The 19,221-nt window shown below is 39.0% G+C and overlaps 1 protein-coding gene and 1 long non-coding RNA gene across 5 annotated transcripts; one reads left to right on the top strand and one right to left on the bottom strand.

Moving 5' to 3' along the window:
• Window positions 1-113: 113 nt before the first annotated feature.
• On the bottom strand, window positions 114-7,540 carry LOC135478005 (uncharacterized). 4 transcript variants are annotated; one of them, XR_010445244.1, is made up of 4 exons: window positions 7,489-7,540; window positions 3,108-3,175; window positions 1,431-1,516; window positions 114-207 (listed from the first exon to the last, which is right to left on the bottom strand). It is a non-coding gene; the product is annotated as an uncharacterized LOC135478005 (long non-coding RNA). The 4 variants fall into 4 exon arrangements; XR_010445246.1 differs by having other exon boundaries at window positions 7,459-7,525; XR_010445243.1 differs by lacking the exon at window positions 7,489-7,540 and adding an exon at window positions 6,579-6,668.
• Window positions 7,541-8,277: 737 nt separating this feature from the next.
• Window positions 8,278-19,221, top strand: LOC135477634 (MOB-like protein phocein). Its single transcript, XM_064757800.1, has 8 exons — window positions 8,278-8,360; window positions 9,076-9,138; window positions 11,681-11,781; window positions 12,698-12,740; window positions 14,392-14,478; window positions 14,748-14,827; window positions 15,978-16,089; window positions 17,730-19,221. Exons 1-8 carry the CDS (start codon window positions 8,304-8,306, stop codon window positions 17,859-17,861), a joined length of 675 nt encoding a protein of 224 aa, XP_064613870.1. The 5' UTR covers window positions 8,278-8,303; the 3' UTR covers window positions 17,862-19,221.

Genomic DNA, 19,221 nt, shown 5'->3' with positions numbered 1-19,221 from the left:
AAAACCAATTGAGACAACAAGCCTCAACAGAGGTGATTTTAGACTACCTGTGCAGAAACAAGGTTTGCGTCACAAATGGTGAAAAATAAAATGAAGTGTGAAGTGTTCATCAAGATGGCAGGATTAATTGCAGATGATGGATTTATCTGTCTCTAGTCACCCCAAAATGTTGTCTTCTGTTGTACTCATGGGAGGAATGGAGAGGATCTGAAAAGAAGAATAGATGGTGCTTTAAAGCATAATAACCAAGCAGAATTTGTTGCATGAACAGCATTTATATCTAAAACCATCTGGCATTGGGCTGATGTGAACAGGTATCAAAAATAAATAAGAACACATAATGTGGGTAGTGTGTGCACTACATAAAAACAACTAGCTCTAGAGGAATGGCACTTAACTGAAGCTAATGAGGCAATCATGAGCACTGACCCAGGAGATGAAGAGTCAGTTGTGCAGTACATAATTTAATTTGGCTTTAGGATTTGCAAGTAAATTGCATGTTTTGTTGAATTTGGCAGAATGCTTCCAATTTATTTATCTGATAGTTTGTTAATGCTGTACCGAAGACTTGTTGACTCGTATAATGTTCATGAGTATTATGGGTTAATGAAATGTAAGTGCCCATGGAAAACCACAATTTATTTATTTGGTGTTTTACGCCATACTGAAGAATATTTCACTTATACGACAGCGGTCAGCATTATGGTGGAAGGAAACTGGGCTCAAAACCCACAACCATCTGCCAGTTGTTACCAAACCTTGCCACCTAGGACCGCAGAGGACATGAACTGACTGCGACTGCATTGGTGACAGGCGAATAGCTCTGAATACAGGCAGCCGACTAGGGCCATACATGAACTCTGTTATACCTCTGTGTACATATACTTTGTACAGTAATGTACAGTATTACAGTACAGATATTGTGTTGTGTATATTGTAGCTGAGAGGAGATCGAGATGGGTGAGTATTATGATGCTGCTAGTTTATTTACTTATTTGATTGGTGTTTTGCAATGGACTGAGGAATATTTTACGTATTTAACAGCAGAAAGCATTATGGTGGAAACCAGTGAGAGTACAAAGGGAACTTAGTTCACAAATATAAGCCAATTATTTGATGACAAGTTTTGACTGAACAGACACACAGATGAACAAACTGTTTCACAGACCAAATATACGCACCATCTGCAAGTGCAATTTAAAGACACCAATTTTGTTCGCATCTGCAAACAATAACACTGATGGCTGCTGTGGTTTTACTGTCTATACTGTAAATGCATTGGCAACCATTACACTTTATACTCTATGGCTTGCAATAATGGGTTAAATGCTAAACTGTAACAGATTAAAGCAACTGTGTCACACTTTTATTACAAGAATGACATTTGGAAGTACGGGTGGTGGGAGAATTTATTTACATAACTCACTCACATGTACTTGTGTTTTACGAAAGGTGAATGTCAGCACTTGGCTTGCATCATGGTTGACAAGGATCTTGAAGATGCCTTTGAATGAATCTGGAATATAATAAAGTTGGAGGTAAGATAACTATGTACAACAATTTTTTTGGCAAATGGAATAATATTATGTAGTGCATATATATATACATCAGAAAAGACATGATAAGCTTAAGTCAAAAGATCGCTTTGGTGTATTTATGTGTTTGTTAGCTTGATTACACATATATTTTGTAAAAGTGTTGCCTACATGATTTACATACATTATGCTAAGGGAGGGCATGAGATGACCGCTGATGCTGCAAATGGTTGTGCCTTGAATAATATTTAATGTGTTACCGTTACAAAAATGTAACTACATGCACAGTTAACCACATATTTTGAAAGGATTTTATTTAAATTAACTGGTTTGGTTTGAGAATTGGCAGTAAACAAGAACTATTGTTACTAATTAACTGAAACACCTGCAGCTACACAGTGCATGTAAATGTAGCAACAAGGAACATAAAATTGTGAGGAGGAAATCAGTGCAAAGAGACAAGTTAACAAAATGGGTTACTATTACACAGTTTCTTTGATCTACATATACACATTTAACCAAATTGACCCAATTTTATGATTGATAAGAAGAACCATGACGAAGTTGCACTGATGGAGAGGCAATATGATAAACAGTGAAACAATGATATACATATGAAAGTGACCTTATTTGATTTTGGTTTGAAGCAATACCGAAGGCCATGTGTAGAAAAAACTAGTAGGTTGTGATGCCAAACATTAAAAATAACATTTTATGAAATGCAACTAAAATTCATGCTTGGGAGTTTTGGAGTGTGTGAATGAGAGAAATTGGTATGAAAACAAAAGCTTTTTATTGGTAAACTGTGATATTTTTGCTCAGTATGTCAGCTAGTTTTAATAACAGTTTGATTAGTTTGGGTGTGCAACAGTTTCAGAGACAAACTGTTTTGTGGACATTAAATGGCTCTACATATGGCCTTGATACTACGTAATATTTGATTATTTGTGCATTTCACTGAGACCATGGCTGTGCCGAAAAAAAAAACAAAAAAACATAGGCCTTTGGTCAGCAGCTGGTGAGCTTTGCCACATGCAACACACAGGTTTTGACTGGCAGTGCTAGACAAGTGCATTCTGTGTTGTGTGAATTTTACTTCTGAAACCAACTTCTTTGATGACGACCACACAAGCATGGTCGACGGATTATTGTCATGCTTAAGGAGCCATAAAAATTAAGAGCGGGATGTGTACAATTGCCTTCCAAACTGGGGTGGCTATATGTATCTTGTGTATCTTAACCACTGGGCCACTGCCTGCAAACTACAATATACTGGATGAAGGCAAATGTTTTGAAACCAACCTTAGGTATTACCTCAGCACCAGGAGTGGTGTAGACCACTTGTTGCAACTTTGAGTGCAATTGGGAAGTGCCTTTGTTTGCAAAACTAGTAGCATATACAGACATTGTAGCACACTTGTTGACTGTGGCCATGTTTACATGTTGCTATGTATTTTACAATGATTTGCAACAGCATAACGAAGAACATAAACAGATAATGTAACAGGAGTTTAAGGTTGAAATGGCAAAATAGGTGGCTGTTGATAAACTTGAAAGATGATGTGTCCTTACCAATGTTGCATAAAAGGTGAAAAGATTGGCCTACCCCATATTGACAAGAATGCTGAGGATAAGTAAACCTGAAATTTAAAAAAGGTACATGTAAATTATGCTTTTTTTCACTGAACACATACTACATGTATGATAAAAGGAAACTCAAGTAATGTTATAAGAGATTTGTGTTTAAGATAAACTTTACATCATTTAATCAATGTGATAACAATGAAGTATGCAACGATTAGTTGCATACTTTAGATTAGTTAGGAAAATGACCAAGCCTCTGGTCATAAAACAATTGGCACACTATCGATATATTATGAGAGAAGGCTTTAATCAAGAGCATGTATGAGCAACACAAACAGTATGAGGCTTACAGAAAAAGTGTAATGGTGTAAGAATGCAATAAAAACAAATGAACAACAACATGTTATGCTAAACTTATAATTGCTACCAAAGGGCTCGCCTGTATGAGACACATGAAAGCAAAACTTCCGCCCAATGCATAAAGAACTGAAATCGTGAATTTGGTAATTTACAGTAATTAATATGCTCAAGGAGATTTATATGTATGTAAAACTTCAGGTCAATACATGACATACTTTGTAAGATACCAACCCTATACTGTGCTCTACAAGTGGGCAAACCCTGAGCTCAATACCCGCAGTACTTTTTAAGATACCACCTCCTAACATTTTGTTTAACATCGTTTTCTCCATTATCAGATGCAGATGCTGACGCCCGGGGTACGACATAAGCTACAAAGTTTAACCATAGAGGCTGCTGATAACAGAAGCTGCAATACATGAGCATACTGATGCCAGAGAGCAACAAAAGCCATTTTAGGGGGGGAAAAAATAACAAAAATTCAACATGTAAAAGATGTACATATATACAGCTATGCACAAGCCACAGATGTGTGAACATGAAAACAAAATATGTTTAGAACCTGGAAATTTTGTATGATTTTAATACAGCCATGAGATTGAAATAATACACAAATACTAACAGAACTGAGGAAAAACAACTGAAGCAGTATGTTGATTAGAATCTGCATTGGTAACACATGACAAGTTTATGGCCATATGATGGCGTAGTTAATGGTTTTGGGAACCAGAATAATATAGTTTCTGTACAAAGAGTTAAGATTAGCATAGATTTTCTGGACATAGTTTACATGTATAAAACTTAAACACAAAAGTGACACAGGCGTAAAATAGACATTCATGTGACATGATCTAAAGGAATATACAAGTGTGATGGAAACACAAACACATCTGAGATTAAAATATTGAGGAATAAGACGGAATGTTCAAGCAGTTGAACTTGGAACACAAGGGATTACTGTAAAGTCCTTATTATTCTCTGGAATTTATTTTTGTGGGTTTTCTCCAAAACTATGTTTGCTGGAATTAATTTTTGTGTATTTAAGAGAATACTGAAAGACAAATCTTAAAATCTTAAATTTTCCAAGATATGGCCCAAATTATTCAAGCACGTCAAACCTGAATCATCATGGGTGGCTTTAATTCTCCTTTGTTTCCTGCAGTGTCACTAATCCTTGTGATCTGGATCATAGATTAAAACAATGGGGGATGCTTTAACACTACGTAAGAAGATTATCTTCGCACCTACTGTGAGCAGTACTCAAACAGGTGTCACTTCTTTTTGATTCACTGATGAGTACTTTTAAAGTACTCATCAACTTCTGGCAAAGTGACCTGTCACCTTTTGAGCAGTTTACTTCAAAACATGTGAATTCACCATTATCGGCGCCAATCACTCATTCTTTATCAAGCAACACAGTAAGTTTTGCACTGTTTTCAGTTTTAATCGTCCTCTGTAGCAGGTTAGAAACCGCAAACATTGCTGTAGCTGTCAAACGGCCATTGTGTTATACACACTTCACAGTTTGTTAGAACTTATTGGATCACAAGAGAGACACAGCTAATGACATAGCGCTTATCACAGCGACATTCATTAGAAGCCAGCACATGCTAGAATGTACTTTTCTTTCACTTTACTGGCACAGTGAAGACTAATCTAACTACAGACGAATGAACTCCCACTTTGTTTTATACCAACAAAGCCTTAGCATCAGAGTTTGTACATATTTAAACCATAATTTACCTTCGACCTGTAGCACATCATTCAATATTGGATATTTTTCGCTGAAATTATTTTTTGCGGTAAATTATTGATACGAAAATTAGTTCTATGCAAAAATTAAGTACTTCACAGCATTCTGTTTTTGCTAACCATACACAAAAACACAATTAGAGGTTTTACACAAATGCATTTTTGAGACAGTGTGAAGCCGAGAATGGCATAACATAAACATGCATTAGGGGAATGTTATGGGAACTTGATGCACGCAACATTTAAAGAAGGGAACAAGTGCATGCTGGAAATGGTGCATGTTGTTGGCATACTGTATAAATGATAAATTTATTTATTTCATTGGTGTTTGACGCTCAAGAGCATTCCAGTACAGCATTATGGTGGGAGGAAACTGGGCAGAGTGAGGAGGAAACCCACAACCATGCGCAGGTTGCTGGAAGACCTGCTCATGTACGGCCAGAGAGGAAGCCAGCATGAACTAGAGTTGATCTCTTAGCGACTGGGTCACATGGCAGCACTGGCGTCCTAACTCCCTCAGACAAGAAGGCCAATCTTGTTTCAATGGTATTAAAAAAAGGATATGTGACATATGCAATGGCTGTAGGTTTGATGGGTTGCACAAACAGAAATTTAACATGCATGTAAAGAAGTACTTCCGAGCGATTATACTGAAATTTGAAACATGGTGCATGAATGGCAGATGATGCCAGTAGGTGATGTACACATAGAAGTAAGGGTGCAGTGCATACTTCCAAAACGTAGCATATCACTAAACTGACATACATCGGTCGCAGAAAAGGACAGGCATTACGAGCAACCACATCATACACTGGGCCTACTGCGAACTAGGCAAGGATCTCGGCTGTGATCTTTTAATATGGGGTTAGGCATAGATCACAGCCGAGGAGTCATCCAGGTTAAAACAGTGGTATGTAAAAATAGCCAACCGCGGAGAAACTACGCGCAACAAAAATCTGTGCAAAATGTACCAGTACATGCATTAACAGGACAAAACTCCAATGAATTATGTTCACCGAGTCATCCTCTGCCAAGTTTTCCAACATTCTGTACCCTTTACGGCCAGTAAATCTAAGATAATTCACAGTTGTGACTTACGCTCACATGCCGTGTTGACATTTTGACCTACAAAACCATGTTACTGCTACCCGCCCATGTGCATTCATGGTTGACCTTTCATTACGTCACTATGTTTTGAGCTGGCTGTCAGTTCTGACAGGCACAAAGCCATATTACTGAGGAGATTCAAATTTGACAGAAGCCTATGGCACAAAATGACAGACCTCACAGTTTGTGCAAACTATCAGATTAAAATTATTTTTTTAGCAAATGAAAAACGTGGGTTACCTTCGACATCCGCTCCATTCAAAATTGGGTACCATAGGCATTACGGTGCGTGAAGGCCTTGATAGTTTTTTGCCAAAGGATGTGGCAGGTACGTCAGAAAAGACAAAACACTCCCTGACTGTTACCATTTGCTGTTGACAGCAACAGCTGGCAAGTCGTCAGAATTTCAATTTCCGGAAATTTTCCGGAAAGGTTATCCACTGCTGCGCAAGCGTGCCTTGCTAACCCAGATTTTAAAAACATGCCAGCGCATGGCGACCTGCCAAATATAACCATATTTTTGACTTCAGCTAAGATTTACAGGAGAGTGGGGATGTAAAGGCGAGTAGCGGCTGTGGCAAGATGTGCGTAAATATTTTAGCTTTCAGAATAGCCGTGCTTTATGTGTATTCAGGACGAATCTAAAACGCATGCATTTGAATTGAATGAGGTTGTAGCTCTTTGTAAGCAATATTCCGAAATCGGGTGCAGACAACTCTCGGGCTAAGGATGGCTAGCGGTCCAGTATATATAAGCCACTCTTAGACCGAGGTCTCGGGCTAACTGTGGACAACACCAGTGTGTTGAGGATAGCACACTGAGAACCAAAGAGTGCTGGGAAAGTAAATGCTTACATATATTTCTGCACAAACCTAGCCACACAGAGCTACCACCAACTTTACGTTTGCAACTACTAAGTTGGACTTATTAAATACTGAGGATGAGTACGTCATGCACTAACATTGCTAAAATAAAGAGCACAACAACAACTTTGACAGTTTGCGCTGTTGTAATTAGCCTACATTGTACACTGATGAACTCAAATGGCACAGAATGGCAAGCGTAATTCATAGATTGGCGAGCACTGTTTGGATTAATTATGATGCGTATAAAATTTTACCTAAAAAATAGTAAAAATAAGTGAGCTTACATCAGCTGATGTAGCAACACCTTCCATTGAACTGAAGTTACATGTGCCAATGATCGACCCGAGTGCCTGAGTAAGAACTGCTGTGATTGGACGAAACAGCCAGGTTTGTAAGATACGATCTGATTGAGTCCAACAATTTGCGGTCAAGCCATGGTGCTACCGAAGATCTCGTGCGCACGACATAGACCTGGGCTTAAATCCGTGTTTCCGTTGGTGAATTATCTCTTGACCACGGCTTATTAAAAAAAAAACCACATATCTCAACCATAAGTTGTGTTGTTACGGTATTTGCTTATGTTTTTCTCAATATACATATTTTTTTTCTTCTATAATTAACGATGTCACTTTTAAGGCTGCGTAATAAGCCTATCATGCGATACACTGTGGAAATTCCTCACGCCCTCTTCATGTGCCCAGCCGCGGTGCAGCAAATTATTTTCCCCAAATTGTTCTATGGAGCCTTATAGGAATTCTAGAAGGACTGAGATATGATTCAAGATTGTTCCCCCCGAAAAGCACAGTTTTGACGGTGCCGTTCACCAAACCAACGCGTACAAAAGTGTAAGCGTAAGCCTACGTCACCCACATAAGAATGTTTGTATTTGGTCTGCACGGATATCTTATGAAACCTTATCTCTAGATATTACCATTTTTACAAATAAAATGCAGGACAAACATGTATTTCTGCTCGTATGTGCTAGGGCATTTCAAGAACTAAGATGGTTCGTGCAGGAGTGACTGAGATGGTGTGAACATGCGCATTGTATGGGTGTTCGTGTATATGATATCACATCCGGTATACAGATCGTCCCAAGATGCTGGCTGACGCTCAGGCTGTCGTTCGCAGAAATCGTCCTGGTACAAAAGCCGAGGTGAGTTCTTCTCTAAAACTGAGCACTATAAAAGTGCTTGGAATATCTGAACTATTTGTGTGGATGCGGAGAGGAAATATCGGTAATTAAATATGGCCTTCCAAAGACCCTAATTCTTTGTAAGTGCGTCTTCATAGAAGGTCCAGTTTCCGATATCTGTGATTGTGATTTTTATTTATATTTTCCGTCTGTTCACATTTGAGAGCGATGCTGGACGGTAGTGACAAATGTAATTGATGTCGCTTGTATTTATTGATGATTAACTATCCTGAAAAAGTTAAAGACCTGAAAAGGTGTCAAAATAATGGCTGTCATTTTCAACACATGAGCTTTTATCTACCCCTATACGAGGGCGTAATTCAATCTGTCTCTCCACTCTCCACACATACTGCTATGTGACAGATAGTATGTGTGGAGAGACGTGATTGGACTAGGGGTAGATAAAAGCTGTTGACATTCTCTCCTTTTTGGCTGGTATGAAGTTCATTTTGAACAGTATTTTGACTAGCAAAGCTTTCGACAACTCTGCTTCGTCCACGCTTTCACGACCTTAATGATTTAGCGATTTCTGACTAGAACTGCAGCATGTCGTCAGGCTCATCACAGTGTCTGCTGCAGGTTCTGGTCAGATATTTCTGTGTTTCATGACTACAACAACCAATGATATATGACGTGTGCGTGTTGTACATGTAACTGGTTTATCTTTTGATTCTAGGACTGGTGCAGATGGCCAGATGAAGCATTTGAGGAGATGGACAGTACACTCGCTGTACAACAGGTACTGTAAAACAGAGTTTGCCTCTCCATCATTAAGCTTGACTCTTCAGGGGTTTGTAGAAGGCGTTTTTCCTCATACCAGCCACCACTTTCTTAGCCAAACTGAGTTTTTGTTTCAACTGAAATTAAGTTTTTTTTGTTTCAATCGGCTGTTTGAAGTACTAAAATTGAATATTTTTATATGTTACAATATACTTCATTGATTGAAGTTATTATCATTGCCTGTATGTAAGCTAAGTCTGGCCTCCTAGTTGATGCTGCAAACCAATAAGCAGCTCACATTGCAGTTATTGTTACACATATATTAGGATACCATTTCAGTGAAGTGTGAAGACCTGCCCAGGAAGCTTACAAACCTAGAGCATCAGTCTAGATTGACTGAACTCACAACATGAGCAATTGATCTTGAAATCACTTTTAAAAAAATATTCAGTAGTCATGAAACAAGACAGAATGGTCAAGCATTAATGCCATACGGAATATGTGGTTGTCACTCTCAGTCTGTAAAAGGAAATGTCAAAAATGATCTAAAGAAAAAAAAAGAAACATAGAAAATCAAAATTCATGTAGCACCTTACATATATACTAGAAACTAATCTGAATTAGGCATCCACTTGAATGCTATGTGCATTATCTAAAACAAGAAAAGGAAATAAGAAAAAAAAAGATAACAGAAGCGGTTCAAAACGAAGTCTGATTTGACTTATTGACAGGGTACTAATAACATGAAATTTTCCACAAAAATCAGCCACTGGTAATTAGAAAAGTAAGAGACCCACAATCAGTGATTTACCCCATGGACTATTGACAATAATGATCTTTAAATATACATACTACATATTTAGAGAGAAAAAACACACTGCTACCTTATGTGTCCATTAATTGAACTGTCACTGCCACAATGAGTACGGCTGAATGTCAGCGGCCTGAAGTCCTGTCTGGCACACATCTACATGTTCAGTCTTTGAACAAAAAATGCTTTTATAGTGAACCAGTGTCGCTGGTAAATGTTTATGTCTGGCCAAGAAGGTTTTAATTTCACTGCTATAAGCCATTTATCAAACTTCAGAATCCTGAAATTGAAACCAGGAGGCAACCTGCGTGCTTGCCTTGTAAGGAGCGAAGATATTAGCACCACCTGACGTCAGGGGGAGGAAACCAAGTGCGCACAGGTGCAGTCACTCACGCTATGCTATTGTCAAAAACAGAACGATCGGAAGATGAAGTTGGTCAAATTATTCATGAGGACTGATTTGGCATAGACCAAAGAAGCTTACTGTGTGTCGTGTTTGATTTCATAGGCCCCTCTGCTTCCAAAATTGCCTTCTTAAATCTAATCCACGTAGAGGGTCATGAAGATTTCCGTAAATGAGAGATCACTTGTAGCGTGAACAGGTTGCTTGGCGAAACTTTATGTTCATATTTAGTTTATGTAAAATTTTGAATATTTCAAAAAGCAACCTCAAGTTGTGTAAATATAACCAGTTATTGAGTTTTTTATTCAATCGACAAACCGAATACCGGCTCATTCAGACGACTTCTATGATCCTTTGCTCTTAAAACCAGGTATTAAGCGAAATGGAATATATGCCTGTTTGTCCATATGTAGTATTTTAAAATTTTTGGCATTCGTCGTAAGATGCCTTTCTCTTTAGCTTGACTTTTAAAATCACATAGTAAGTGAAATTAATTATGGACCTACATGTCCGTGTGTAGTATTTGAAAATTTTTGACATTTGTCGTAAGATGTCTTTCTGGAAAAAAAAAAAAGAATAAAACGCTTGTTATAAATCTCCCAAGCTGGTAAAACATCCCCACTGTTCATACATGTCTTTTTTTTTTGTCCTTCCATTAGCTCACACAGCAGGTGATTGGTTAAGGACATCACTGACTCAGTAATCATAATAGTGATCATCCCAACTCCCAAAACCAACATAAAATGGCCACCATCTGCACTACACGCATGTGTGGCCAGACAGTTCGATACGAAGCGACTGACCTTTGCTGGTTTTATTGGTGGAGGTCACTCAGACATGTCAAAACAACGGCACGTGCTCTAGTTTGGTTCCGTGATGCGCCATTTGGGGCCATCATAATGTAAATGGGACGCAAACCAGCCTGCACATGACCGCATAACAACAAATGACTTCATAAACAGCATAATTGAAGAGGAGGATAGTTTTGTACCCAGCTGCCTGGCCGCGAATGCGCCCCGTGTAGATGTTGGCCATTTTGTAAATGAAAAGTCAGCGGAAAGGATAAATATGGGTGGATATTTACCTTTGGGATGATCGACGTCTCAGAATTTTGACAGCCAGGTGCCCTAGAACCCTAGAACCCTAAGCATTGTAAAGGAATAGCTGGATGGGCGAGGTATGATAGTAATCAGTTGTTTTCCAAAATTTACGTCATCCTACTGGGCTAAAGGGGACCCAGCCATGACTACACAAAGCCTTACAAGCGTTGTCATCCCGGGCTATGCGCCCCACTGCTTTGTGCAAGCATGGGACCTGATTATCTTTTTTTTTTTGTCCTTCCATTAGTTCATACAGCAGGCGATTCGTAAGGACATCACTGACATTGAGGAGATACTGACGCCCCCTGAGGGCCAGGATGAGGGCGTGTGGAAGTATGAACATCTCAGGTGAGGAAATGGATGAGCCATACATGTGTGGTAGTTGAGGCTATTTATGGGGCCTAAAAGGACTTCAAATGCTGTTTTTGGAGTCATGTTAACTATCCTGAAAGACATCAGCGAGGAGCTTCCTTAACTGGATGTCATGTGACAAAATACCGCTGTGTTCTGAGAAATATGACATTGCCTTCTGTTCCAATATATCACAAGAATCAGAACGCACTCAAAAGTTACTGCTAGTTTGTAAACATATAATAGCCTCTTGAATTAGACCACGTGAAGTCCCTGTCAATCCAACAACCTTCAAATCGTACGGTATATTCATTTATTCATTTGACTGGTGTTAAGTGCCATAATTATGAATAAATAACTCTGTGATGTGACAGGGGTTAGGTTTGTGGATTGGGTGGTGAAACCTGGAGGGCATTGAGTAAACCGATGCAAGGTACTTGACAAACCCCAGTGAGAGCTAGAATCGAGCATGCTATATTGTTGGTTAGTGGCCTGGCATTCACAGTGAGCAAGCACCTTTTGTGTCTAATCCAGCTTGGCTCCTGGTTTTGTTATAAACAACAGGCCAGATTTCTTTTTGCTCGCTGTGTTGGTAACAAAATTAGGGCCTTTTTTGTCAACACTTGAATTGTAGATGGCAGTACTCAGAGAATGTCTGTTTTACTAGATAGATTGAGAGTTTAGAATTGGTTATGCTTTATAACTGAAGGATCACTTCAGGCCATATTTGATTAAAATGAATTATCCTTGATTGTGACAATGATGACTAATCATATTTAAACTGAACAGATGCATGCTGTACATGTAGGTATATTTGAGTCCCATTGCAAGTCTAAGCTTGTGTGTGCACAAAAAGCATAAAAATACAGTGTTTAATCCGAAACATTAAAAAAAAAATTTTTCTTTTCAACAGACAATTTTGCATGGAGCTGAATGGTCTGGCAGTCAAGTTACAGGTATGTGTTGTAGATGGAATGGAATTATGTGTGAAAAGGCCCTTAAGACTGGATGCCGCTGTATAAGCAGATATTTTCAGTAAGCAGTAAGCCCTTTCAGTAAGCCCCATTATTAAAAAATAGATGTGATGGGGCAGCAGAGAATAAATTCAGTGTATATGTATTATACGTTGCTGTGTTATATGATGCTGTGTTATGTTATGCTGTGTTATGTGATGATGTGTTATGTGGTGCTGTGTTATGTGGTGCTGTGTTATGTGGTGCTGTGTTATATGATGTTGTGTTATATGATGCTGTGTTAGGTGGTGCTGTGTTATGTGGTGCTGTGTTATGGGATGCTGTGTTATATGATGCTGTGCTATGTGATGCTGTGTTATGTGATGCTGTGTTATATGATGTTGTGTTATGTGATGCTGTGCTATGTGATGCTGTGTTATGTGATGATGTGTTATGTGATGCTGTGTTATGTGATGTTGTGTTATGTGATGCTGTGTTTAGTGATGCTGTGCTATGTGATGCTGTGTTAGGTGATGATGTGTTAGGTGGTGCTGTGTTAGGTGGTGCTGTGTTATGTGGTGCTGTGTTATGGGATGCTGTGTTATATGATGCTGTGCTATGTGATGCTGTGCTATGTGATGCTGTGTTATGTGATGTTGTGTTATGTGATGATGTGTTATGTGATGCTGTGCTATGTGATGCTGTGTTATGTGATGATGTGTTATGTGATGATGTGTTATATGGTGCTGTGTTATGTGGTGCTGTGTTATGTGGTGCTGTGTTGTGTGATGCTGTGTTATATGATGCTGTGTTATATGATGCTGTGTTGTGTGGTGCTGTGTTATATGATGCTGTGTTATATGATGCTGTCTTATGTGATGATGTGTTATGTGATGTGTTATGTGATGCTGTGTTATATGATGCTGTGTTAGGTGGTGCTGTGTTATGTGATGCTGTGTTATATGATGCTGTCTTATGTGATGATGTGTTATGTGATGCTGTGTTATATGATGCTGTGTTATATGATGCTGTGTTGTGTGGTGCTGTGTTATATGATGCTGTGTTGTGTGATGCTGTGTATCACCCACGACCATCCGCAGGTTGCTGGCAGACCTTCCCATGTATGGCAGGAGAGGAAGCCAGCATGAGCTGGACTTGAACTCACAGCGACCGCATTGGTGAGACACTTCTGGGTCCTGTGTTATGATGCTGTGTTATGTGATGCTATGTTGTGTGCTTAACAGTGCTTAACCAAAACGTTGTCATCACTGAGTTTCTTATTTCTGAGGTTCTAGATGTTCTAGCGATCTGTTTTGAGGAATGCTGGGAAGGTAGTGTGATATCCTAGTGGACAAATGTCTCACATGAGTGTATTTGTGTTATTGAGGGCCGTTCACTGTGCTATGTTCCAGATTGAGTGTATTTGTGTTATTGAGGGCCGTTAACTGTGTTATATCCCAGATTGAGTGTATTTGTGTTATTGAGGGCCGTTCACTGTGTTATGTTCCAGATTGAGTGTATTTGTGTTATTGAGGGCCGTTCGCTGTGTTATGTTCCAGATTGAGTGTGTGTTATTGAGGGACATTCACTGTGTTACATTCCAGATTTAGTGTATTTGTGTAATTGAGGGATTCTTTACTGTGTTATGTTCCAGATTGAGTGCAACCCGGAGACTTGCACACAGATGACAGCGACGGAGCAGTGGATCTTCCTCTGCGCTGCCCATAAAACTCCCAAAGAGGTAAGGACATTCACATGATTTGCACATTAGGCCTGGAATCCCACCTCTCAGCTTGCATTGTTTTTCAGTTAAAATACATGCTAACAATTACCATGTGAAGATCTTACATGTTTCAGCAATAAATGTCTGGTTAGTGTTAGCATGGCGTTTTAGTGAGACAGCGCTGTAAATGCATCTACATTTGGTCTTACCTGCTTCTGGAAAACACCAACATGGCAAACCATTTGTGTTGCTCAGATGACCTCATTAGGATATTGTTTTGTCCACAGTGTCCAGCTATCGACTACACTCGTCACACACTAGATGGCGCTGCATGTCTACTGAACAGTAATAAGTATTTCCCTAGCAGGTAAGTCTATCTTCTCATGTATCTTGTGCTCAGTATCAAAAAACTAGGACCTGACAGTGCATGGTTAAAAGTCGTAACCAGATGTCTTTATAAGCAAAGCTGGTAGAGAGCTTAAAAACGCTGGAAACTGAAAACAACTCTCGTCTTCAGCTTCCCAGGCAGGGTTATTTGAACGTGACACACATACATGTACTCTGGGCTGATCTATCTATAAACCAATCACATCTCAGGACAATTCCTCTGAGGATGACTTAATTAAAATCAAAACATTGAAGTTGTCAAAATTAATTTCTTCAGAGTTACTTTGTTTATGTATACAGTATGCTCATGTTTTCTTGAAAAAATTTGTTTTTAATATCTTTGAAATTGCTGGATGCAATTCCATGTAAAAGCAAAAGTTCAACCAGTAACAGCATATTACAGTGTTCTAAGATTGTATAACTATATTTAAAGCCCAGGGGGAAATGTATAACTGTATTTAGAGCCCATGGGCAAATGTGTAACTGTATTTAGAGGGTTTGGAGGGGGATGTATAGCTATGTTTAGAGCCTGGGGGGAAATGTGTAACTATATTAAGAGCCTGAGGGAAAATGTATGTTTAGAGTCCAGGGGAAAATGTATAACTATATTTAGAGGCCGAGGGGAAACGTAGAACTACATTTAGAGCCCTAGAGGAAATGTAACTGTGTGGGTTCCAGGGACAAATGTATAACTATATTTAGAGCCTGGGGGGAAATGTATAACTGTGTTTAGAGCCCAAGAGGAAATGTAACTATCTGTGGGTTCCAGGGGGTAATGTATAACTATCTTTAGAGCTTGGGGAAAATGTATAACATTATTTAGAGATCAGGGGCAAATGTGTAACTGCAATTGGGGTGGGGGGGGGGGGGATCTGTAGCTATATTTAGAGCCTAGGGGGACCCAGACCTAAGTTTTTATCGTAAGAAATTAACTTTACAAAAAAAAAAAAAAAAAATACTGGTCAGAGCCCCTATAATGTGGATATATCAGTCATCAAGTGAAATATCACTTGAAAAAGCTAAATTTTGGGTGAAATACAGTATAAAACCCTGTATGAAACTTTTCCTGCAGGACACCAATATGATGCATCTTAGTCTCACTAACCTTTCTACTGTTTTGCACTTTTCAGGGTCAGTATAAAGGAAGCGTCCGTGGCTAAGTTAGGGTCGGTCTGCCGGCGAGTCTATAGGATTTTCTCACATGCATACTTTCATCATCGAACACTGTTTGATGAATATGAGGTCAGTTTTTTTAAGTTAAAGAGACCATATTGGAGATATTTTGAACAAAATTAATAAGTGCAAATCCATTAGAGTTTTTGCTATTCTTCTGAGAATTGCCCAAATTATTACCTCTAACAAATATCAGCTTTCTCTTTGCATATGTTACGTTCAAAAGCCATAGTACAGTGTGTGAAATATATAATGCGGGTCGTTTTATAAACTTTTAAATCATTTTGCCCTTGTAAAGAGTTCACATAGGTAAATATTTCATTTGATTGAGGAATATTGAGTTTTGCATAGTCTCTGGCAAAACCTCTTTAAAGACAAAAACCACTCTAAAATGAAGCATGAAATGAAAGACTAAAACTGTCCAGGAAAATATTTTTTTTTTGTTTTGAAATTTTTCTGACTGAGTAAAATTGTGTTAACAGATCAGATTGTACAGTGGTCTGTTATGACCCGGAAGGGATCAATTACGTTACATCTATACCTTTTTGCCTGAAATAATTCATTTCAAGGTCAGATTGGCGAATGCGTGCATAGGTCTATATGTATATGCATTTTGAATGATGAAATGTTGCAGTCTAAAGTTACAAAAAGCTTATAAGACGTTGCCCATAGTATTGTGGCCAGAAAAATCTGCCATAGAATAAAATATTCAAATGCATTTTAAACAAATTGTAAAAAAATTAATCCAACTATTTTCCTGGACAGTTGTTAACGGTCTTTCATGTGATACATTTTTTATTTTGGTGTTTTCTTTGCCTTTAAGTTAATGGTTTTATTTATTTAATTGTCTTCTGCCCTGGTCGGGGGCGGTAGATCCAGGGTCAGTCTGAGTTGAGTCACACCTAAGACCTTAAAAGAGAATGTTGTAGCTTCCTCGCTTGGCATTCAACATTAAGGGGATAGTGTAAGGGAATTAAGGGGATTAACCTGTACCAGTATAATTGCTTTGGCTGGGAAGCTTACTTTCCTTCAGTAAGTCGTCTCAGTGAAGCAGCACTAGATAAAAGAGCCATGGAAATCCGTCCTGCAAGAACGAGGCACATTACACGTACATGTACTCTACTGACTCCTAAAGCGTCATACGACTGGAAAATTGTTTAAGTACAACGTTAAACCCCAAGCACTCAATCACTCACTCACTCTTCTGCCTTGGGCTCTCACCATTGCACAAGGGGACTAAAAGGTTCAACTGCAAGCTCTGTAGACTTTAGCCAATGAGGTCAATGGTTAAAGCTCCTGTTGATTTGGTGGCAGCTGTACGAGGTTTCTCAGAATGTGTCCAGCAAGGTCTGGTGACGTCCTCATGTCCAGGCTCCACCCAGTTTGCTCCACTCAGAAACCTGACTCAAATCATGCAACTGAAAATTTTTTAGTGCGGTGTATAACATCAGTCTTGACATATGAACTCCCAAGTGGCATGCCAGCAGCTCACCACTAGCCCGGCACCTTTTAGCAGGCTTCTAGCATTCCATTCAGATCTTGTAACATTAAATAAAGAAATAAATGTTCCTGTAGCTCACTTTACGTTTTTTTCCGTAAATTACATGTAGTTTCATCTACACTAACAATAAATAAATATTGTCACATGCTACTATAAGTGCAATAAATGCAAAGAAATTAAAAAAAAAAATGTTTTATTTATGTTGTAGAATGAGACTAATTTGTGCAAGAGATTTACAACATTTGTGACCAAATACAACCTGATGTCGAAAGACAACTTGATTGTTCCAATCTTGGAGGAGCAGGCATTGGCTGCAGTGGAAGGAGAGAGCGAGGCTTAAACAGTGGTGACCCATATGCTGTGTGTGAAGAATGGAAGGAGAGAGTGGGGCTTAAACAGTGAACAGTGGTGACCCATATGCTGTGTGTAAACAGTGGAAGGAGAGAGTGAGGCTTAAACCTTGCACAGTGGTGACCCATATGCTGTGTGTAAACAGTGGAAGGAGAGGGTGATGCTTAAACATTGAACAGTGGTGACCCAAATGCTGCTTGAACAGTGGAAGAATGAGCGAGGCTTAAACCTTGCACATTGGTGACCCATATGCTGTGTGTAAACAGTGGAAGGATGGGGTGAGGCTTAAACATTGAACAATGGTGACCCAAATGCTCTCTGAACAGTGAAAGTAGATAGCGAGGTTTAAACCTTGCACAGTGGTGACCCATATGCTGTGTGTAAACAGTGGAAGAAGGGGGTGAGGCTTAAACATTGAACAGTGGTGACCCCATTGCTCTTTGAACAGTGGAAGTAGATAGTGAGGCTTAAACCTTGCACAGCGGTGACCCATATGCTATTGTAAACAGTGGAAGGAGAGGGTGAGGCTTAAACATTGAGCAATCATAACCCAAATGCTGTTTTAGGAGTGGGAAAAAGAGAGTGAAGTGCGAACAGTGAGCAAGGGTACCCCCCACCGAGAGTACCCCAAGCACAATGCTATTTAGGATGGAAGGTGGACATGAAGTGCTGTTCTGTGTAAATGATGGGGTTCAATAATTTGTCGCTGTGAGTTCAAGTCCAGCTCATGCTGGTTTCCTCTCCGGCCGTCCGTGGGAAGGTTTCCCAGCAACCTGGGGATGGTCATGGGTTTTCCCTGGTTTCCTCCCACCATAATGCTGGCAACCGTTGTATAAGTGAAATATTCTTGAGTATGGCGTAAACACCAATCAAATATATAAATCAATCAATAACTTGAATGGAATATGACTGGCTATGTTACTATGTTATGAAACACAATGTGAAAACATGAACAATGAACTGCAGGTAATTACATGAAGTAAATTTTCAAAGTTTTAAAGTTAAGCGAGTGGTGTCTGGTCCATCAGCATCAAACTCTCCATAATGAACTCATTGTGAATGAAATGCTTGACTTGAATGAAGTCATCAGCATGCAAAATCTGTATTTGCCTGAGAACTTGTCTGCTCTGTTGAAGGTAAAGATGTTGTGTTCAGTGCCCTGGATTCTAATCTGTGTCAAGGCAAAGAAAACACTAAAATGAAACGTATATTAAGTTAAAGACCATTAAACACTGTCCAACAAAATAGTTTAATTTATTTTTTTTAAAATTTTTCCAGCCTAGTAAAATGGTTTAAAACATCAGAATGTACAGTAGTCTGTAGGGTTAACTTCCACATTTGTTCCTCGA

Source organism: Liolophura sinensis, chromosome 11 (genome assembly GCF_032854445.1).
Source record: "Liolophura sinensis isolate JHLJ2023 chromosome 11, CUHK_Ljap_v2, whole genome shotgun sequence".
NCBI classification, from domain to species: Eukaryota; Metazoa; Mollusca; class Polyplacophora; order Chitonida; family Chitonidae; genus Liolophura; species Liolophura sinensis.
Note: the sequence above shows the minus strand (reverse complement) of the source record. Positions and strands in the feature narration are given on the sequence as shown.